Source organism: Anomalospiza imberbis, chromosome 5 (assembly GCF_031753505.1).
Source record: "Anomalospiza imberbis isolate Cuckoo-Finch-1a 21T00152 chromosome 5, ASM3175350v1, whole genome shotgun sequence".
In the NCBI taxonomy this organism is placed as follows: Eukaryota; Metazoa; Chordata; class Aves; order Passeriformes; family Viduidae; genus Anomalospiza; species Anomalospiza imberbis.
In genome coordinates this window covers 34,865,590-34,889,371 of record NC_089685.1, presented here as the reverse complement: position 1 = coordinate 34,889,371, position 23,782 = coordinate 34,865,590, and the positions used below count along the sequence as shown (strand labels likewise).

Below are 23,782 nucleotides of genomic sequence, written 5' to 3'. Positions count from 1 at the left end.
GATGTGACACATGACTCACATAATTTTAGAAAGCCAAAATCTTCTGTGGGTGTGTATCAGGCACCTGGACCAGACAAAGGGGCTCACCTGATGCCCAGTGCAGCTGCAATCTCAAATATTGAACAGTGACAGGAAGAAAAATCTAATGTGTTTAGGGGGAGAAAAAGAAAGAAATGCATGTATTTTCACTTTTTTTGCCAATTGTTGTAGTCCTGCACCAAAGCTGTACAAATAAATCTGCAACACTTTCAACTTCCCTCCTGATAAATTCATCCTTATTTTGGTTGTACAGCTGAGGCTGTCTGATGAGGGTGACAGGATGAAACACTGTGGCACTGATGAACTGGAGACACTTGCTGTGCAGGCAGCACATTGGGGTGCTCAGATAGAGTGACCCACAGCTTGGCCACAGTGCAGTATTTGCTTTAGTGCAGAAAACCCTCCCATTTTATAGCTTTTTTTTTTAAATTTTTAAAACCATATATAAATAATTGGAGCACAGGCAGGTAAGAAAACTCTCTTCTGGGCTCTCTCACTTGCTTGGCTCAACTAAATAAGTGTGTTTATTTTTATTTTTGTTTTAGCACAAAATAGAACCGCTACCCAGTGGTCCTTAAGTATGTAAAATTCCTAGCATTAATAATTTGTTGATTTAGTTTTCATCTTTTTTCATAAAAGTGTTGTTAAGATGTATACTTTCATCTTTAATCTTCTCTGTCTTTGATTATTTTTGTTCTGCATAATCAGTTTAGCTGGAGGTTTGAGAAAACATCTGTGGTGGCAGGATCAGATGGAGTTTTTGTGGGGAGCAACAATGCATAGAAATGAAATCATGTATTTGAAGCTCATTGCAGAAAGGATATAACTGATGATAAAGAAGATGTAAGAAAGAGGTGCTTCTCTGAATTTTTCTTGAGAAACAGAACCTGACCTGGCAAATTAATTTTTATTGTAATATCCTAAAAATATTGTTTCAGACTCTGTGTCACACATTCTCTTTCATGTTAGAGATTTTTTTATCCCTTTAACATGAAGATCTTTATTAAAAAGGCCCTGTAGGTTGTCAGTTGTGAATGATCTTTGGTGGACTTCTGTGCTGAGTTTCCCTTTCTGGAACTCTGTCTTCCCAAGTTTTTTCCACTACAAGCAGAAAACTCCTTCACTTCAAACTACCTTTTTTACTTGGATCAGAGGAACTTAGAAACCGTCACCACAGCTGCAATATCCAGGTGGGTAATTGCTGAGGAAAATGAGCCGTCCAGGGTGTTCGCCTCTGGGCTCAACAAGTCGCTATTGCCAACAGAGGCAGCTGATCCAAAATTATAACCTCCTTGGGGAGGTGGTTGCCACCCATGATAAACACTGCAGATGAGCAAAGGGAAAGGATTAGTGCTGTCTGACTGGGATGTTTCAGCCCTTTCTTTTCCAAAGCAAAAGGAGCAGCTAGAGGAACACAGTAAGGCATAACTTGTGTATCTGTGTTAACGCTTTATTTATTTAGATGGATTACTTTACAGATGTTAATTTAATTTTTTTTTTGCAGGTGGTATTAGAACTCAAGGATTTCATTTTTGTAATTATAACCTGTAAATAGCTTGCCAAGTTTCCATTGTACGAGTGATTCTCTTAATAATGACTCATCATACTGTTTGTCTAAGTACAGGTATTATTGCTTTTGTACTTCCTCCATTAGCAGTTTCCTATCCTAATCTCTTACCTTTGTGGACTATAGTCAAAAAGGTATCTAGGCATGCCATCAGAATGGCACAATAATATTAAAATATTTAAATATTAATAACATTTTGAAAATTTTCTGATAGTAGCATTTAAGACTTTTTTTCCCTTTCTCTTTTCTGTATTTTCTCCTTTCTTTTTATTTTTTTTTTCTCTGACTAACTTTTCTCAACAAAAAATTGTTGTACCTAAGAATTTGCAGAGAGGCAATTTTACACCAGACCCTCAGGTCAGACTTAAATTTCAGTCACCTTCAGGAGGCACATGCCAGAGTCAAGCATATAATGCCCCCAAGTGTTGCCTTCATCCCAGACCAGTCTGATAACGTTGTTGTTATTGAGGAGACCCAATGCCTGTGCTGAATAAATATAAATTAGCTGTGATCTTGTCAGAAGGAACCTGGGAAAAGACTGTAATCCTGCCCTGTTCCTGTCATTTGCTGTAAGGGCCCAGAGTTCTCCACAGTGTAATGAATTGATACACATCCAATCTAGTCCACTTCTGCTTTATGCTTTTATGAATACAATACCAAAAAAAAGGGATAATAGAGAGCACAGAGCATATTTGTGATGTTCTCCTCATTCTAAAGTAGGTGCTCTTGGGATTCCAGCAAACATTTATGTAAATTACCTTTCACTAATTGAGTTAGAAATTCCATTCCTAAAGTGACAGATTATGGATTGCTTTCTTTCCTTTTGACAGGAAGAGTCAAATGAACTCCCTTGCGCTGTCTGAAGTAGAAAGAGGTGATCTGTAATTCTTTTACCTAATTTTTTGCTATATTTGCCAAGAAGCTAAGATTCACACTGACAGCAGAAAAGGAGAAGCAGATCCCTGCAGAAAAGGAGAAGCAGCAAAGCAAGGTTCTTATAATCAATGTGAGATACTTCTTTCTTAGATATTTCTTGGACTTTTTTGGGGATGAAAAGTCAAAAAAAAAGAAAAGAAAAAATCTTTATGGCTGCAGAAGATAGATCCTGAAATAAGGCTTAAGGGCAAATTTTTTAGGAAGTTTTTTAAAAGGATCCTGTAAATCTCTGTGCAAGTCCAGGTGAGATTTTTAAGCAGGCTGATGCCAGACTGACAGAGAGCTGGGGTCTTCAGGCTTCCCCCAGGGCCATGAAGGACAATGTACCTGTTACAGAGACACACACTGCAGCTGTGGATGAATATTTGTTAAAGAGCACAGTGGACTGAATTCAGACCTGGCAGGCGGAAATGTGACTCTCCTGAAAATAATGGAGTTTCACCACATTTTACCGTGCCTGGATATGATGAACCACAATCCCAGCATACTAAATCTATGAGAATTTGTTACCTTTTTATAGGCTCTTTAAGGTCTTCTATTTCCTCTGAAGCTAGATATTTTTCTGGCTGTTTCATTTTCATGTCTTTATCAGTGAGGTTTTAACACACTATTTAACAATATCTCTATTAATGTGTTATGATACCTGGCTCAAGTATGTTTAAATGAATATATTTTGATTTTATGCCTGCTCATTTTGCTCAGTAACAACAGTTATTATTAGCCCCATAACTCAGGGTCACCAGCTTGGACACTCTTTATGCCATCCTAACGTATCTCCAGGGACCCTCATGACATTCTTTCTATTTCAGGAGCAGCTCCCTTTCTCATTTAGTCAAGACCTTCAGACCAGGCTGTCTCAGTGTAGTGACAGCTTCAAAGCTCCAAACCAATTCTTGTCTGGTGTTCCATGAGTCAGTCTGGGGCACAGAAGAAAAAGTGCTCACATCTATTAGACCTCCACATGTCCCCTATCAAGACATCTCTCTATTTCAGTGATAAAGTTGGAGCAGTTTTGTAACCATTGAGGATGTCTGTCAAATTCAAGAAGAAGCAAAAAGAAGAAGATTTTACATTTTGAAAATGCCAGGGTAGAAAGGGTATTTGAAGTGGAAGAATCTTGTAATACTTCCAATTGAATTAAAGCTCAGGTGTGTGGTAAGAGCAGGTCTCATGCATCAAGACCTGACAATCCCAGTAGTGTAAAAAATGGGAAAAGGGGAGGAAAAGAAAGAAAAACACTTAGTACTGACAGAAAAATCAAATTGATAGTGAAAAAGGAAAGCAAATATTTTATGATTTTACATTATAGCCTATAAATACTGATAAAGAACAACAGTCAAAATGTGTGATGTGCTTTCTTTGAGATAAATGTTTCCTTCCTTTCTGAACCATAACCATACTCCCAGTGTGATATCTGACCCACGGGTATTTAATTCTCTTTATGCAGCTCTGGTTAGGAAGGAAGAATACCTGCTTGGTTCCTCAGAGCAGGAAGCTGGCCCATGGCTCTAAATAGGAAATTTAAAATAAAAATCTTTTTTATCTTGAGTCAACTGGCTCAGGCTGAACTTAGTAACTTCCTAAGTCAGAAGTTGCCAGAAGCATTGGAATGTCTGATATAGTCATCTTTCCTCTCTTCTCCACTACACATTGTCTGCTGAAGGAATATGAAAGCAAAGAAGAAGACCCCAAAGTACCACAGGGAAGTACTGTCTATCAGGCATCATGTGAAGACCCAATATCTGGGTTTTCTTGGACACAGAAGATTTGAGCCTAAATTGTTTCTTGGGTAAAATTCCACTGACTTCACAAAAATGATTTGAACTTGAGGAAACTTCTACATTTCACAATAATTCTAACTAAGGGAAAGAAAATGCTTCAGTTCTACAGTTTGTCTCATCCTGACTTGGATGAGGAAGCGTTAGGAAATTCAAGCATGGGGAATGTATTCAGAATGTTTCATTTCTGATCTCAGAAACTGCTAATCAAAATTAAAATTGTATGATTTCACTATGTCTGACTCATTCTTCACCTTCAGCGAGATATGCTACGACAATATTCCAGAAGAATCTTCCTTGTGCAAACTCGACATCTCATTCTTTAAGGATGCATTGATGTTTAATGCTTAAATTTCATTTCTAAGGTAGTAATTGTATTATCTTTAACACTGTGACTTGCCCAAGGAATTAAGCCAAGCCATCTAGAACCCATTCCGAGTGTACTTGGGCAAAGGTGGCACTTTGCGAATGAATAGTATTTAAGGTACTGAAATGTACCTTTGGACCTATTTTATATTGTGATGCACATAGATTATACAGATTATTGTTACAGGAAAAAAAAAAACCCAACAACAATTAGTGAAAAGCCCCAGAGATCAGTTATCTTTAGAATTAAATGTCTTGGACAAGGAGTTCATTTGAACTGATCTTGTTTTTCAGACACTGCAAATGGATGTAAACAAGCTGAATATCACATTGCTTCGTATATTTCGCCAAGGAGTGGCAGCAGCACTGGGACTGTTACCTCAGCAAGTTCATATCAACAGACTCATTGTAAGTACCAAAAGCCTGTGTGTGTTAAACTGTACCTGTTTATGTAAATTCTCTTAATGTTCCTGTCACCATGGAAGAGTGCAATTAAATGGGACAGAGAAGTACTTATTATTCAATTTCTTCAACTGCACTAGAAAAATAGATCCCCATTACAAAAGTATTTAAATTTTCCTTTGAAAATACACCATTCTCAGCTAAGCCAGATAAATCTCTTTTTTGTCCTATTCATAAACAGATTGCTTATCCCTTAGTTTTCATTCCAATGCAGTTCTTTTTCATGTTCACACCTTATCCGTGGTTTTTTTTCTCAAAGGTTGAATATTGCTCAAAAAATACATGTGATTCATCCTTTCAAAGGCATCTTCACAATTTATCCCCACACTTTCCATTAGTAAATTAAATGTCATCTACAATATTAATATTTATGCTGTGTTATTCTGCTATAATAATCTGTCCTCAGAAATGATCTTGTAGATTACGGTATCCTACTGGCAAAAGATGGTGATAAATTTGCTTCTATCAAAAAAGACTTTTTTTAATCAACTGCCATTGTATGGATTTTTTGTGTATGCATACTTAATAACATTTTTGTCTTTTTATGACAATTGTACCATGAAGCAAGAAAACCCAATATCATGTGTGTATTGCTAGCCTTTGATTCACTTTGCAGAGGGAAGAAGAGGTTTTTTATTCTACGTGCAGGTTGAATATTAGGGAAGAAAACTGACAGGTTTAGCATTAAAGTATTTTCCGCCTTGAAAACTTGATAGGATTGTATACATCAAAAAGGATTATAAAACTCCTTCAAGAAATGTCTCTGTCAGAAAAGATCTCACAAAAAAAATGCAGTGAGAAGGATCAATAGGAATGCACTGCAGCCCTTTCCATGTTCTTTAGGAATCTCACTCATTCGTGACAAGTGATGCTAAATTTCATTTGTCCCCTGCATTGACCAGAATGAAAGGTTTAAAGACATATGCAGAGAAAAGCACAATTAAATGAGAAATATTTTGGAGTCTGAGATGTGTATTTCAATATACTGAATTACCTAGTAGCTTTCTTACTATGCTCCTTAGATATTATGTAAATAAACAGAATAAATATGCTGTTTATTTTCCCACTGGCTCCACTGCTTTTTTCTTTCTCCTCTCACTTATGATTTAAGGGAAGAGATAATGTCATTTTGCACCTGCATAAAGCCCAGGATACAGTAAGTACTATTATTTAATTAGTCTTTTCAATACCTGTAAAAGTTCTCTGAGTCAATATTTCAGCTATGTAAGAAAGCAAGCAAACTTTTCCCCTATTTGCTCTAAAAATCACACACAGTCAAAATTCACAATTAAGACAAATACACTTTAGGAGACATTATTCCCACTTTTCATCTTCCTAACATGAGACAGTTCCTTTCACACAGAGTGCTGGCAAGCAAGCAGAGAACATTAAAATTCATTTTGCCTTGTTTCAGTGTGTTGTTTCTAAACTACTGATCTAGGCTCCCTGTAAAAGCAGTAGAGAGGATGGAAACTGCAGTAGAAGAGGCATTGAGACCTGTCCTGATTATATTAGGATGGATTAAGAGATACCAGTCCCTCTGTGCTGACTGAAGTGAGGTGAGGTGACTCCCTCTCAAGTGAGCGGCTCTCAGAAGTGATCAGGAGTCTGGAAGCCAGGATGTGGATGGGCACAGAGAGAGCAGACAGCCTGCTAAACTCTTATGTGTGACAACACACAGTGTGCCAGGAAATATTAACCCTATATTTCCAGTGTCTCCTTAACCCTTCCAGTACATCCTCCACCCATAAAGGTCCTTTAGTGGGATAGAGAAACTCATAAACAGAGGAGGCACAAAACACTGAGAATGCTGCATACCCACCAAGCCTTGCCTGATGTCTGTGACCTGCACACAGCAGCAGTCCCCTTCCCACGTCAGAGACTGAGTACAACCCCAGCCTCACATTAGTTTCTTCAGCTCCTACCAGGAGCCAGTGTCCTTACCATTCTTACTGAGCAGATGGACCAGCAGCACATGTGAGAGCACAGAGGACAGATTTAAAGCAAACATGTTCAAAAGAGTCCCTTTCTGTGCAGCTCTATTTTGAATGCAAGGAGTATTTTATGCAAAGAGGATTTTATGCAAAGGTATTTTAAGAATAGCAGAAGATATACTTTTCTTCACTTCAGTAGAGATGATGCACATTCAACATGATGGGAAGGAGGTGGGGGAAATCAGGATTATCCCAGTTTGAGCTGATCCCTCCCATCTCATAATGATGAATAGCAAATAACCAGATTGGTGAGGTTCTTGCCTGCCCAGGCAGCAATGCAGGGAGCAGCTCCATGCCTACCTCATGTGTGTGGAATCCCCCAGATCTGGACTCCAAAGTGTCAGCTATGCTGGTCATAGCCCTGGGGAGACAGGGTTCCCACATCCTGTTTGGACATCAGAGCTGTCTCATGTGCAGTTCAAGTCTATCACAACAGAGAAACTCTCTTTCCTTTTGCTACCTTCAAACTGAGTGGGCATCACTGACATTTTTAATAAAGAACGTCTTAGGCTGCCAGGACTGCATCAAAGACACCAGGGCAAGAATTAATAGATAAGGGAGTGGACATTCTCAGGTTACCCATTAAGTGCTAACAAAACTTCCCTGGTCCTTTAATATCATTGGACCATATTCAGTTGCACTGCAGTCAGCTAAGAGGACTTTATTGTGGTATGTCTGCCATGGGTTGAAAAGGGACTAGAAAGTAATTTCCAAATATCACAGCATTGTGCTAAGCATTCCTATTTCGGCTCAGCTCAAATGAACTATCTGCTAAAATCCCTGCTGGCACATTGCCATTGACCCCATCCCATGGCTCCTCCTATCACTATGTTACATTGATTGTTTAATGATACTAGACTCAGGAAAAGTCTACCTTGTCAATATTGCTCGAGACAAAGCACTTATGCCCACATATAGAATTTGCATTTTCTTCCACAGTCTGCTGGGATTTACAGAGACAGGCAAAAGGTATGCTGTGCTCACAGAGGAGGTTGGAACCCTTATATTCCATGCTTTTGTCTTTGGAATTATAGTTGCAATCTACAGACAGCAGAGATTAATGCCAGACCCCTCCTATGATTTTGGTATTTAAATTTTTTTCCCTAGGGGAAGAAGAACTGTGTGGAACTGTTTGTGTCCCCACTGAACACGAAGCCAGGAATTTCTGAGGCGCTCCCATCTGAAGAAGTACTACGTTCCCTTAATATCAACATTTTGCATCAGAGTTTATCCCAGTTTGGAATAACAGAAGTCTCCCCTGAGGTTGGTTATCAATTTTCTAACCTGTATTATTTTGATACAGATTAGGCACTTACATCCTTGGTAGTATTCCAGCTGAGGTTCTCAAGCATGAGGCAGAAAATGTATGGGCTTAGAGAGCATTGCTAGTGTAAGGCAATTATCATAGAATCCTCAAATAGTCTGGCTTGGAATGGATTTTAAAGATCACCTAGTTACAATCCTTCTGCCATGGACTGTTGTACCTTTCACTAGACCAGATTGCTCAGAGCTCCATCCAACTACCTCTGTTAAATTACTTTAGTAGTGCTTTATTAGGCTATTTACTCTTTAACGTCCGTGTCCTCCTCGCACAGATAAGCTACCATTGAAATCAGAGTTTAGATCCTAAGCATGCACTAACTGCCTTAAAGGAAATGGACATAAGGAATTGCAGTCTATTAACCAGGGTAGGAAGATATAAAAATTTCAATTGAGAGATAAATGGAATGCAGATATTGAGTGTCACCATTACTACCCATGTAACTTTTGTCTGACATGATTTTGAAAAACTGAATCTCTACATTACACCTATGCTTCTTTCTATTTTTAGCATTGGCAAGAGATTTATTTTCTTTATGTGCTCCAAAAAGAGGGTAAAAATAATACTTGTAGTTATTATTTGTATGACTTCATCCATTTCCATTTTTTGGAAGAAAAAAATCCATTTCAAAGCAGAGATAACATTGTCATCTCCACAGCTTGTCTGAGACATTATCAGTGAGATGGACATCTAATTCTGGGCCAACCATTTAAACTGTGCCCAGAAAATGAAAGAAAGCAAAAGCCTTAAGGGCAAAACACCAATGAGCTCATGGACATGACCGTATCACACTGCATTTTATTTAGTGTCTTACCTGAAGCCCTTATGTACATATAAAGACCCTCAGAATACAGTTTGGGGCCGGACCCCTTCAGTCGTGTTGTCAAGAATCAAGATTTTCAGTGGAAACTCCCAATTTAGCAGAGGAGGTGTCTGTGTCCAAAAAAATGGGAAAAAATTTAAATACTCTGATGAGCTATGTTTCCCTCTATGGATAAAAAAGTTCCTGTGTTCCTGTTTCCAAATCTGTGTTTGAGACACTGGTGTTTGAGCCGTTGGGCTGTTATGCCTACCTGTATTTCTACTGATTAGAAATTGTTTTGCTCACTTTAAGTATTCTAAGAATCTAGATGTCTTTGTTACAAAAAAAAAAAAAAAAAAAAAAAAAAAAAAAGAAATATAAAACAAGGCCAGTTCATGTTCTACTACAGCAACTTGTCACAATCAAAATTCAGATTCTCAAGTTTTAGCTGTTCTAATACAAAACATAGCAAAGAAGTGGTTTCCAAATGTCAAATCAAGTCTTTATATCACCCATCAGCAACCTGAGTGAAGCTTCCTTTAGGTCAGAATTTCATTTTTATCTGAAGCACATGAGACTGACAGCTGGGATAGAGGCATTTATCTATTGCTAGTACTTCAGTTACAAATAACACTTCAGGTAGACATGGGGCAAGAACTTATTTGAATAATATATGAACAGAGAAATGTCATCAAGCTGTGAAGAGATGCTGGAAAAAAAAACAAACCTTGAACTCAAGAGCTCATCTTGAGCTAGATACATTTCAATAATCTGGAGTGTTCAGATATTTGAATTTTCTTCCTGGAAAAAAATGTAGATAATAATTTAGAACAGGGTTATTAGAATGAAAGCTGTGCAGTCTCTAACTCCTAATACTGCTGGAAACACAAGATATTATTTTAATATTTTAATTTATAGCAGATTATACAGCTAAGGCATTGATTCTGAAAAATAATGCAGCTTTACACTAATAGGTATTCCTTATGGATCTTAATAAATAGTTTACATGTTTAAGACTACACAGAAAACAACATCTAAGAAACAGCAACATACAATCTTTACTTGGTCAGCTGCCAACTACTTATTTTCCCTCAACTTGCTCTAAGAACAAATTGCTCCAAACAAAGTAACAGTGAACCCAAACAAAACAGGCAAACCTTTGAAGGAAGATATTGTTATACAAAGCCTTACATAGCTTTGATGCATTATTTTACCCATTGTAAAATGCTCTCTGTGTGTACTCCTGAGCTATCAATCCTGATTAAATAATGAGCTAAAATTGTACACTCTTCTACCAAAGTATGAATGCTTCACAACCAGTGTTGTATGTGCGTTATCAGTGTATCTGTGCACAAAGGAAGCGTTACTCTCATCTTTCTAGGCGGACACAGAGGTGTTAGGGCTGGAATTTGTCTCCTTTTTCAGCTATTTTCAGTATGAGCTGCCTAAGGCTTGAAAATCTTCTGGCTTTCTCTCTATGGTAAACAAAAAGAGGTATGTTTGACAGGCAGTTCATCCCATCTGTGGGACACCTCTCCTGAGATTGCTTGGTTGACCCTTTTTAACAAGGTTTAGTGTAAACTAGATCCCCAGAGGTTTAATGCTGCGGGAGATTAGCCTGTCCAAAGAAATTTTACCAAAATTATGTAGGAAAACCCAAATGGAAAACTGCTCTGCTCAAAGTCTCAGCCCATACTGTAGCACAAACAGCAAAAATCCCAGTAGATATCAGTACCTGGAACTACATTTCCATTCATTACAGGAATAATTTGCTTTTTCACATCTACTGATGTATTGATCACTGCTTGATCTATTTTCAAGTAAATTGCCTGTCTCAAAATTGTATTATTTCTTATTCTGCAGTTGCTGAAAGACCAGTTTCCCTATATGTCTTTGCTGTAGGAACCACGAGAGTACTTTACTGCCTGGTATAGAATGAGATGTGTACCAGTGGGAACATGTAAATTTAAAGGAGTCCTTGCCATTTGAGGGCAATGTCTATACCTTTCATATCTCCTTGATTTTCCAGTGGCTTATCGTAGTTGTAGCATTTGCTCTTTTATTGTGGTCTAAAGTTTGTGTCTGAAGTGGGATTTCAGACTGAGTTCTGCTCCATGGGATGTACCACAGTCAGGAGCAGACTTCTCCAGAACAAAGCACCAAATTGGTTCTTGATGGTAGGACTAAACTCAGTGATTTAGGCAGTCTGTGTTATTATGGTGTGGGAATCCTGGCTTCCTCATGTCTTTAAATTGCTTGGATTAAAATAAAATACTACTGGATTTCAGAATTTACTAGAAGAGAAATTGAAGTGGTTTTGAATGACAAAAATAACTGAAGATACACTAAATAAAATAAAGGGTTACTATGTTTTGAGAGCTAAGCCAACTGCCAGCTAGAAATGTGTCACTGAAGGAGAAATTTCCAGAGTTCATACCAATATTATGCAATACCAAAATGTAGCATTACAGCCTCCTTCAACAAATAGGTTGCCTTTGAAGTATGTGGATAATAACATACTAGAGAAGAAATCAAAGGAAGCAATCATGCACTTAAAGTATACAGAAACCATAAGTTGCTGTAAAGGACAAGTGATCAAAACCAGTATCTTAGAAATTACAACAGCCTGGACTGACAGAGGTACCTGGGAACAAAGCAGAGCACAAGGACATGCTCTGGTGATCAGGCAAGGCAGCTGTAGTGTAAGACCTGCACGGCTGCACCCAGAGCACCCAACAGAAACAGGAGCCCTGCTGTCTGCCAGTGTGAATCACAGCACTTCATCACACATGTACCTAAGCTAGAGCTTTTGGGGTGACTTTGTCATGGGAGACATGATTAAGTGGCTATTATCCAGTGTCCTGTGAGCCTGAGAGGTCACACACATTCCTACATGTTTCCATTGGGGGTGGGAGTGATTTCTTGGCAGCCTTTCCTAATGTGCCTTAGCTAACATAGTTAAAATAGCAGAAAAAACAAAGCTATTCAGTGTGAACTTCCATGAACCCTTTTTGATCTTGAGTTCTACCCCCAGCACCCTGTAAGCTTTCCTCTGAGCTCAGAACTCTAGCTTGTTATGCTCTCATTAGTGTTCCAGCCCAAGGGACTAATTGAGGTTAACTGACCCAATTTGCAAATTCACCTGTTTTCTACTGAAAATTTACCTTTTCTGGCAGGTCCTGATACTGGAGCAGAATCTTTCAGTCACAGATTTTACACTGACGACTTCAGGTCAATGTCTCTCTTGTTATTATCAAAAGCTGGCTGCTTATTTTACTTGCTTGTAGAAATACTCCACGATTTTCCCCAAAATAAGACCATAAAAGCCATAGTGGATTTTTAATGTCTTTAAAAAAAAGTTTATAAAAATTGTTTAGAAAAAACACATTTGTTCCAGTTCAGCAGATACCCTTGTGTGCAGGCAGTCTTCAGTAAGGTTAGTGATTGAATGGCATTGTAAGAATACATTTGATTCTTCCACACATTGAATTATGCTGAATTGAAACAGTTTAAATTAACCTGGCTCATTCTGCCTGAAAAACTCGCCTTATTGGAGACTCATTAGGTAATGGAAATACTAGGAAATTATGCCTTCCTCCCTGTTTGCCCTAGGATCCGGTGCTCCCTGAGCGACTGAAATTCCCTTGCCACTCCATCTGCTCTGATATTCCCCCACTTTTATTAGCTGCAGATCTTTGCAAATTAGTCTGAGTATATCCTCAAGGCTATTCCTCAAAAACTATCTGAAGGACAAGAATCCTCTCGTTTCTGCCTTGCATTTGGCCATCCTATTAGCTTTTTTCCTGGGCGTCTGCGATTTGTAGTGAGCGTGGCCATTGCTCTCCCTCTTATCAGTTTTCCCAGACAAAGGAACAAAGTTCTGAATGATCTGCATTGACGTTTCAAAAAGCAATTCCTTATCGTGGGTGTGAGATGACTCAGTTGCTGCAGGTCACAGCTTCTTCTGTCATTAGGGAGCAGCTTAAGCAATGATTTTGCTCTCCACCAATTAAATACAGGACAGAGATTTTCTTGAGTAGGTGAAGGTACTACTAAAGTGTTTCAAAATGGTATGTCAAGTAAGTTTAAGTTGTTTACCCTTCTTTACCCTTTTTACAGCATTTGTTAATATTCTTTGAACATTACTGTTAGAAAGACAAATTAGGCACAGACATGTCCTGAACACACATAGCACTAGACAGACATCATAGAGATTAATTCTCTTAAAGTCTTCTCTTCTTTTATTCTCTTCAGTCTGTTATATGTATGAAGTCTATTATAAAGTATTTTTAACGTTTTGTAACATCATTGAATTAAAGTTTATATAAGTCTCTCATCCACTGTGACTAAAAGTCCTACAAACTCTTCATTTATTTTTTAGTGTATTTGTCCCTTCAGTAAAGAGGTATTAAACCTTCCCATTTAGTCACTTACAGAAGGTCAGCAAGGCCAATTCTCCTTTAGCTCCTGCTTTTTATCTAAATTTCCTCCAGAGAGATATGAAACACCGGAAAGCCATCAGGTAACCCACTCAGGGTCAAACATTGAGTTTACAGCTAATAGGCCACAGCTGCAGCTGCTGCTGTCACCATGGGATTCCCATGGAGCTCAATGGGAGCAGTCTTGGATGTGGAGCAGCTGCAGGTTTGGGCTCTGAGCCAGTATTGGGACCCAAGTCCTGTGCCATGAGCACAGCAGAGTGACCTTGCTTTGCTGAGGTAGCAGATTGCATAGAGAGCTGTACCCCACTACAGTAGCAGCAGTGTTTAAATATGTCTAGGAACAATTTTTGCAGAAATATAAATCTTGCAGGCAAGATTTACAGCTTCTCTTTGAAATCCCTGGGTTTTAAGTTGCTCATTAAACATCAAACTGACACTTTATAAGCCTTTTTAAACTGTCAATACCTGCAACATTTTAAAGCTGAGACCATGAAACAATGCATAATTACACACACAGAGACAAATATACTAATTTTACAAGATTGGTTTCTGCAGTTTTGCTGAAGGATTTCCATTCTGGTCCCCAGGACTATTACTTCCAAAGAAAACTCGTCTTTATTTCATTATCCGTTCTAAAGCTGTCAACTCCCAGTTAAACATAAGCATTTCTTCAAGCAAGCAAGTCTCTGTAAATTAGCCATGCTACCATCTATAAATGTTTGCATTTTGTGGCATTTGTATCTCTGAATTGTCTTGCATTGTCCTGACTCTTTTCAAAACAAGCATTGCCTTATCCTGTGCTGAAAGGAGGACCATGAAAACTATATCGGGATCCAGCACCCAGCATTTTTTGTCAGCTTGTTCCCTTCCTCAGGCCATGATCTCCCACTCCTCAGGAAGCTTTCCCACATGAATTCATCATCATCCAGCCTTTCTGTTTGTGCGAGGCTGAAGAGGCTTGATTTTGGGAGGCTTTGCCTTTTTGGAAGACAAAGTTGGCTTGATACATCAACTGTGCAAAAAAGCAGGCTAATGGGTGGCTAAGCAAAAGTGTTAGAGCATCCCTGCAGTTATGCATGCCCACTGAGCAGCCACTCATCATGGAAGAACTCTTTTCTCTGTGATAAACTGTGATAAACACAACATCCCCAGAGAGGAAAAAAGGCCACATTGGGATGGGAAGACAGCTCAGTATTTAAACTAGTGGTTTATTTAAAGCCATTAGAAAATTTCAGTGAGAGAGAAACAAAAAGACCTTGACCATTTACAATGGAAACCAGAATTTTTAGAAAGTTGATTTTACTCAGTCTGAGAACTCTACTGAAAAGACACAATTAAGAAAAAAAATGCAAGTAGCTGAAAATTGGAAGGGCAATGTCTACTGAACTGTGGTCTCAGAAACATCAGACAACATACTTTATTCTAAATAATATATTGCAGTTAGACCAGTGGTACATATACTTTATTTCTGCTACAAAATCTCTATTTAAAAACATAACAAAATTCTGTTAATTTAATAGTCCAACCAAGTCCCAGTGCTGCAATAAAGACAAAAATAAATGCTTTTACAATCATTATTATTTCATAATCCGCAGGAGTTCTGGAAATTTTAGTGTGCACAGAAAACACACACAGAATTTTAGTGTGTTTCAGAAATGTTCTATCAGCAGGAAGCCAAAGATAATGAGATTAAGCATAATCAGAATTATAGCTAGACAGATAATGAGATTATTTTCAGCAAAATCAATATTTTTTACCTATTTGTGCATGTGATCTAGAGGTGACAGTGTGGGGGCTTCCCAGCTCATGAAGGCAAACCAGCAAGTCGCCTGCTCTTTGCTCCATGTCAGGTGTAAACACTGGGAAGGCTGGCGTGTGGGTGCTGGGGCTGGAGATAAGCACTGGGAAGAAAGAGGCCAGGCCAGTGCTTCCCAAAGGCCGTGTGGGAGCACAGACCTTGGACCTGACCACAGGTGGTTTCCAGGAAAGGCGCTGGGTCTTGTTTGCTTTGCCTTCAGGCAGTGTGTGATGGCTGGTGGAGAATCCTCTGGGCAGCCACGCAGGGCCGTAGATCCCCACGCAGCGCTGGGAGCGCAGGGTGGCTCTGCTCCATGGACTGGGCGTGGGCACGGGGTGCCAATAGCAGCGTTCAAAGTCATGCCACGTGCTCTGGAATTTCAACGCTGACAAAGCTGAGGAGAGTGATTAATGCCCAGCGAGAGCTATTTAATCTGCACATGCCGCTCTATAACTTTTTTTCTCTTTCTGTTTCTGTTTCATTGCTTTAAAAAGAAAAATGTTTTGCAAGGCCAGCATGAAGCAGACAAAATCTGGAGCAAAGAAGGATTTTATGCGGTTGTCATATTTCTCAGCATCTTTGTCATTCTAGTGACTTGTTTAATGGTAAGTTTCCCTTTTACCTTTATTTTGGTTTTTATTTCATGCTTTTCTTAGTCTGAAGGATAGGGTCACACCTTCTTTACATGATGGGTGTTTTCTCAAGCCCAATAGAAACTCAAGTCCAAGGTAAGAATTGGTCATTCTCATAATGCTGGGAAACCAAAGTTTGAAGAGTCACATTTCTTGATGTATTTTGAGTTGAATGAAGAATGTAACTAGAAGGAAGCTGAAGAAATAAATAACAGGTTCTTAAATCTACAGGGTAACTGTGTAGGAACATGAGTGATGACTTCTCAACCTTCTTAGGTCCCAGGATCCCTGAAGTCCTCTTACCTGCCTTTATTTCAGTTTTATTTCGATAGTAAAAGCAACACCACGCTGATAGAATGTTGTCAGTGTACAGTTGTTAAAGTGTGTGTTGGTATTTGTGTATCAAATACACAAATATTAAACTGAAATAGCTAGTAAGTACATGAAGGAATAATCATAATTTTGAGCAACTTTGCCATTAACATTGTATGAGCTCAGTGACCAGGTTTCTGAGCATTAGGCACAATTCTAATATGTTGAATATGAGAAGTGCAATGGTCACAGAGAAGATGAAGATCACTATACCACTACTGACTTTTGTAGGGTAATTTTTGCATTTTTGTCCAATGTTGTATCTTATATGTTTTCCTTCTTTAAATTGTGTGTTACTTCTGTAGTGCACAAATACAAGTGTTAACTGAATTCTCTGACAATTATCAGCATTTATGAACACACAGTATCTTGGGATCTTATAAGATATTCTGCTCTCAAACACATTTAATTTTCTTAAACCACTTACAAGCTTAAGATGGAAAGCATGTTTAATCTGAAGTTATTAAAAATGTTCAGCTATACAAATGTTCACAAAAATTTATAACAAAATGTTATTTAATCTTTAAAGGTTCCCTAAGATTTGAAAAGCACTTGTTTTATCACAGGAAATTGTTGCTTTATTTAATTTCTTTCTTGTTGTCTCCATCTCTCCATGCCATTTCACTCAAAAAGAGGAGGATAACTCTAGAAATCTCTTCTTCTCTACCATCTGTTTTGGAGAAGAGATATTTTGGTCATAACTGACTATTTAACTGGAAGAGTATAAAAAATGCTGGCTGTCCTTGTCCTGGTACCAAACAATATTTTCATTAATGATCTGTAATGCATCAACAATATTGGAAATTGTAAGCATTCTGTATGACAGTATCAGAACTTCAAATATTCTTAAGGTGCCAAAGAAAATATGGGAAAGAACAAGAATGCTACTTGGCAGGGACAAGAGCTCCAATCATTTGCATCAATACAATGTAGGAAATATGCGGCAAAACAAAAGTTCTGTAGGAAAGGTTCCAGCAGTATCACAGAAGTAGATAAGGAGAGAAGCAATGTCAATGTTGCAAAAATACACTTCTTACCCTGGGATATATAAATGAGGATATGATCTCTAAGATCTGAATTCAGCTCTGCTATGGTAATTTGGCTGTCATTTCTTACTCATTTTCTATTGTGTCTCTTTACCACATTTGTGAAAAATTTCAGGAAATTATAGGAGAAAGGAGATGCAAGAGTAATCAGAGACACAGAGGACATGAAATAAATTGGTTTATTTATGACAGGGAAAAGGAGCAAGCACAAACATGATAGTTCTCAAACATGGAAAGATTTCAAAGGCTGTTGTAAGTAAGAAGATAATACTTTCTCCATTGGGGACTGGAAAAGAAGAAAAAAATTCACAGTGATTTGGCTGACTCATTAGAAAGATCTTTGCTATCATGTGTCACTAGATCCTGGATTGCATTGCTTGAGGAAGCTTGGGAGTTTTCACCCATTAAGATTTTAGGCAAACATCTGTCAGAAATAGTTTGGGTGTAGCTGATCTGGTTAGGGCAGAGGTCAATACCAGTAGACTCCTTGAATTCCTTCCAGATGGAATTGCTATTATGCTGCTGTCTTTTCTGCAGGCATTCCCCTTTCTGTTCCTCCCAGGTCCGACCTGTATCTTTGCATGTGCTACTGTTTATACTGTGCAAATGGACACTGTCTCAGATTTTGCCAGGATCTGATAATATATGGGTATGTGCAATCTGTAAAGCTAACAAACAGCTCATGTTGGTTTTTTTCCCATTTAATGTGTGTCAGAATGGCAGATTGGGTTGGTCACTATATTTTTGGCCATTTCTGTTTTTTTTACTTTACCTTCGTTAAAACTGTTATAGTCCTGTAATACTTTCTGAGGAAAAGTATAAGTGCTTAGATCAAAAGTTGTTGGTTAGATTTTTTTTTTTCAGTTTCTGCTAGGGTCAAGCTATCTTTCTTTCCTAGGATCTTAATAATAGATTATTAAATAGTATATTAAATAATACTTGTCCACATTTTAGAAGTCAAAACCATAATTCCTTGGGTCCCCACGGAGTGAAACTATGTCAAAACATACAAGAAGGTATGGTGAGCATTGTCATGGCGATGAATCTCTGAGCTGTTTATCTGCTGGTTATCAGAAACAAATTAGCTGAAAGCACAGTTAAAAAGGACAGTTAAAATATTTCAAGTCCTTCTTTTATCTTTACTGGTACCAGTGCCCTTACTTCACAGGTACCCCCGAGAGGGCTTATTTTTCTGCAAAATTATGGGGAAGAGATCTTATCCTAGTAATTCTAAACCCTTCAGAATGAACAGATGGTTTACCTAGCTAAGTCTTGTTTAACATGTGTATTGCTAATGACATTAGGTCAGTTCCTAGCTAAACCTCTATTGCTAATCCTTGAACAAACAAACCCATCAGATGAATCTAGTCATCACTGGAAAGCTAGGGAGTGATAGATTTTTATGTGGTGCTAGCAGGGGCAACAGCTGTCAAAGAACTTCTGACTTGCAGAGAAAAAAATACTCTGGTCTAGGTTTTGTCTTACTCAAGGATCTAAATCAAATGCTTTACAGGAACAGATAAAGCAAAGTGGAAAGTACAAGGGTATCTACAGACACCTTCAAAAAACTGTGTAAGTGCCTTCCATCTCCACACACAATATTTAAAATTCTCATAAATTTCATAGCTTGTAAGGCATGTTTTGAAAATTGAATAGCTATGGCTCAGAAATTGTTTTTTGCATTGCCCTCCAAAGAAATAAGATGTGTTAAACAGGTGTAACATGGGTACCTTTGGAGTGACATTACTGAGCACAAGCTACCTGCCTGCCCTCACCAAGCCAGGGTTCAGCAGCATCAGTAGAGTTTGATGGAGGAAGATCAGTACAACTTCTGCTTTTGTTGCACATACTGGATGTCCACATTAATGAGCAATATGTGGACAGATAATCCTGGTATTACAGTGTGTTGAAAAGTCAATTACTTGGTGATTATAAAGCACACTTTTCTGAACAGATGGTTAAGTAACTTCATTGGCCACTCATCACTTTAGCTTTATTTCAGAATAGTTAATATTTCTCTGAGGATATTGGAGCCTATCACTACCTGGAGTAGTATTTCAGAGTAATAGCAGCCTTCTGTTACCAAAGTGACCTAGTAAAGTTAGTCTGTTCAACCATCAGCTCCATGCCAGATGAGTAAGGGCTTTTAGGAACATCTGCTCTAAAACAAACTGAGGGTGTTGTAATTAGAGACTTGTATCTGTCTAAGTCATAAACATCTATTTTATTTTGTGCCATTGTCTTTCTTGTGTTAAAATGCTTAAAATTTCTTCTACAGTTACTCTATCAGTATTTCTTTCCTCACAATGTCTTCTGTAACTAATTTCCATTCTGTGTTGTTTGCTCTTTTTATAATACTACTGCAGGTATTACAAATAAGTACTGACTCACAGTAAGAACTGTTAAAATCTCTACTGCCCACATGTACACTCTGCAGTTTATGTAATGGAAATATTTATCTTGTTGTGGGAAATGCTGTGTAACACAACTTGTGACTTACCTTCTAGGAATGAAAGCCACGTATAACAATCTTATCCAGCATTTGTGATACCTTCCTTGCCGTTTTTACCAGGTAATTGAGATTGATCAGCCCTCTTTCTTTCTGTAGGTTCTGTACAGATTAAAGGAGAAGATCCAGTTGTCACTAAGGCAAGAGAAGGAAAAGAAGCAGGAGATCCACCTCTCACCCCTTCCCCTGCAGACATCTCAGACTGAGTATATGACCAACAACAGCATGGTCCAGCCTCAACAGGCTCCAAAGGTTATCAATGTTGTAGTGGACTCTCAAGGTCAATGTGTTCCTGAGCTCAAACCTCCCCTGTGTGCCAGTCCATCTCCTTTCAGAATGAAACCTGTGGGACTCCAGGAAAGGTAGGATGGTGCCTGGTGTGCTCAGGATTTATTCTGCTTTTTATGTTTATGCTTCATGATTTCATATGTTTCTTTTCTGTCAATGAATGGGAGACTTTGCCATACGGACATCTGAGAAGTGGAATTTTGGTGTGTTAACATCTATCTCACAGGTATTCTCTCCTTTCCTTTTCTTTACATATGACCAAAGATTCAGGTCATATGAAAATGTTCAGGTTTAGGCTGAGATTACAGCATTAGTAGCATTCTTTTTGCTTATTATATTTTTCCCATACTCCAAAGAAATATTTTTTTCATTTTTCATTGATTTTTGCCTGTTTTGATCCTGGAGATCGTGGAAGAGAGTTCAAGGGCTGGTTATGTATTCTTAAAAAAGTACATTCTCCTTCTCAGGGAGTCCCTAGCACCTGGAAAACTTAGAAGAAATATTTGCACCAACTGAGTGCATTTAGCAATCTCATACAGTGTTTCCATTATCACCTTTAGATACATTTTTTTCTTAAATGCAGCTTTCCATGATGGTCAGGATATAGTGCAAAGTCAACAGGCTTTACCAAAAGGAAGAAGTGATGAGTAATGAAACCAACTCTTGTGTGCAGTTCCTCAGAAATACTTGGGCACCAAACCCTGCCACTCATTGTACCTTTCAAAAACTGGGCCAGTGCTCTTTTTATAAAACTAGTTATTCTTCCCACAGGAGAATGCACACTGACATCTGTCTCTCCTCTGTTAGAAACCTGTATAATTTCTTGTCTGATGGCTGCAGGCTGCTTTCATAAAGCATCAGTGCTCTGAATAGCTCACATAGCATACAGCTGTGCAACTGAACTCTCCTGCCCTGGCACAGATGATAAATGAAAGAACAGATGCCATGTGGAGACCAAGCAGAGCCTCATCTGTGAGGACTCTCAGCTGAGCTGTAACCCTCATTCAGCTTCAGCCATGGGGATTTCAATGGCAGAGATTTTATCAATGGATTTATGACAGACAGAGCTCGGGGAGGGGGATTGAGTCTTCTGTGAGTAAAAGAGGCTTAAAGGCAGAGCTGTCATAAAATATGTAGTGATATCACAGCAGAAAAAAAAAAAGGAATGGAGGAAGCAAGTAAATACATTTTGATAGTTTCTGTCATTCCACAAGACCCTAAAAATAAAGCCCACAAGCATGGGAATCACATAGCTAATTTATAATACTTAGTACCTAACATAGCATATGCAATAGTTGAGAGGAATTGAGGGAAGGGAATTTGTAGAAGGATTTTGTACCTAAGGACAAGAAACTTTTTGTACATAAGGAGAAGAAACTTTTCCATTTCTCAAACAAAGAAAGTTAAAACCATTGGTTTAGGATATTAATTTCCACCACAGATAGGAACTTTGCATTCAATTCTTCTAAACCTAATTGCATCCTTGGGAAGGACAAAGTTCTGAGTCAGATATGACAAAATGGACAGCTGAGAAACAAAGAGAAAACTAAACCTGATGTTTGACCAAATAAACCAGACATTTAGGTTATTACTAAGGAAAAAGAAGCTGAAGGAATTGAGCACTTCAGTTTCTACTGTAAAAGAACAGTAATAGACTGTTGTGAAAAGTGAAATCCATTGTGATAACATCCCATTGTGCAGTTCTTTTTTGCCATGTTTAACACAGACTCTATCAGTCCAAGTGTACTCCTAAGAAATGGTGGTTTAAGTTTATTTCAAACTCAGCGTACAAAGGTCTGGGGATATGAGGGAGAGAACTTTAGGAAATAGTTTGTCTTCTGACAAATTTCTTATTTATTTACTATAATCTTTACTATGAACAAATTTGTATGTGTTCTAACATTCAGCAGTGTTGGAAGCAAAAAGTAATAATGCACTGACACATTCTGCCTCAGATATAATCTAGTAACTAGGTAAGTGGTCAGTTTAAAACTCCTCTCCACATTTCTGCCCCAAAAAAACCTTGCACTAGGCAGCTTCGCGCCATCCTCATTACATGTGGGAGAAGTGGACCTTACAGCATGGATCTGCCCACTGCAAGGAGCAGCAAACCATGCTCAAAACAGTCTACTTGCAGACCTTCTTCTGGAGTGAATCGAGTCTGAAGGTCCCGTCCTGCTCATAGCACAGCTTTGGGGCACCCTTTCAATAATTTTTGCTGTGCTGATTTTGGTTTCTGCCACGGGAAGAAGCTCTTGGCAGGCTAGAGCGGATATGGGGGCTCCTTGACAAATTTAGCATGGAGATTCCTTTGGTCACATGGCTTGACAGCGGTTCCTGAGCAGTATTTTCTAACTATCCAGACTACTCCCTGGTTTGATTCCTTAAGAGTGATCCGTAGTCATGAAATGCCTAAAATGATCCAGACCAAACTGTCCCTGGTTTGGGTCATGGTTCATTGATTTCTCTTTGAGCAGATAGTGAGCTGTGCATAGCCATCTAGGTGGGAAGTTTATGACAATCTCTCTGAAGGATGGGACAGAAAAATTGAATAATGCAACCTGATCCAGTTGAAGATGTTCCTGCTCTTTGCAGGGGTGGGGGGGTGATTAGATGACCTTAAAAGATCCCTTCTAGACAGAACTATTCCATGATTCTGTGCCTGCCTCTCAAGTTCTCTTTGCTTTGCACACTAAGTGCTGCTTTGAGAAACATACCCTTGACAGGACAAGGGATAATGATTTTAAACTAAAGGAGCGTAGATTTAGCTTAGATATAAGGAAGACCTCTTTTTGCAATGAGAATGAAACACTGGCACAGTGTACCCAGGGAGGTGGCTGATGGTTTCTAGGGCCCCATCCCTGGAAACATTCATGGTCAGGTTGGAGAGGGCTCTGAGCAACCTGATCTAGTTGAAGCTGTCTCTGCCCATGGCACAGGAATGGGACTATGTGACCTTTAAAGGTCCCTTCCATCCCAAACTATTCTACGATTCTATGATCTAAATGCAAAAATATAGTGGAACTGAGTTCTCACAAAGCACCACATCAGCCTATGGCTCTCTGAACTTCTCCATTTTTATTTGGAATAGCATTGGCCAGTGCAGAGGCAAACAAATTGTTAATGGACTACTGTGCATGGATAAAAATTATTTCTGGGAGTTTGTCCAGCTTCTTAAAACATATTGTGCTTCTGAATACTAGAGCCAAGTCCATGAACATATTTTTATGTGTATCTGGAAATGCTCTTACTCAGCTATTTCTATAAGACACAGCTTCCCGGCAGATTATTTGCGCTATGAAAGGCGTGGGATGCCGCAGTTTTTGTGCCGCCTACGCACAGGCGGCGGTGCCCGGCGCCCCGCTGGATGCGGCTGTGCCAGAGTGCGGGGACAGTGACACCTAGAGCCGGCAGGCAGCACTCTTACCCC

At 38.8% G+C, this 23,782-nt stretch overlaps 1 protein-coding gene across 1 annotated transcript in view; it reads left to right on the top strand.

The window, feature by feature from the left end:
• Positions 1-23,782, top strand: part of PTPRR (protein tyrosine phosphatase receptor type R) — a 137,938-nt gene that overhangs the window by 64,917 nt on the left and 49,239 nt on the right. The window contains exons 3-6 of the mRNA XM_068190205.1: positions 4,981-5,094; positions 8,250-8,405; positions 16,000-16,110; positions 20,164-20,426. Coding sequence (XP_068046306.1) covers positions 4,981-5,094; positions 8,250-8,405; positions 16,000-16,110; positions 20,164-20,426 — 644 coding nt within the window. The remainder of the gene's footprint in view (positions 1-4,980; positions 5,095-8,249; positions 8,406-15,999; positions 16,111-20,163; positions 20,427-23,782) is intronic.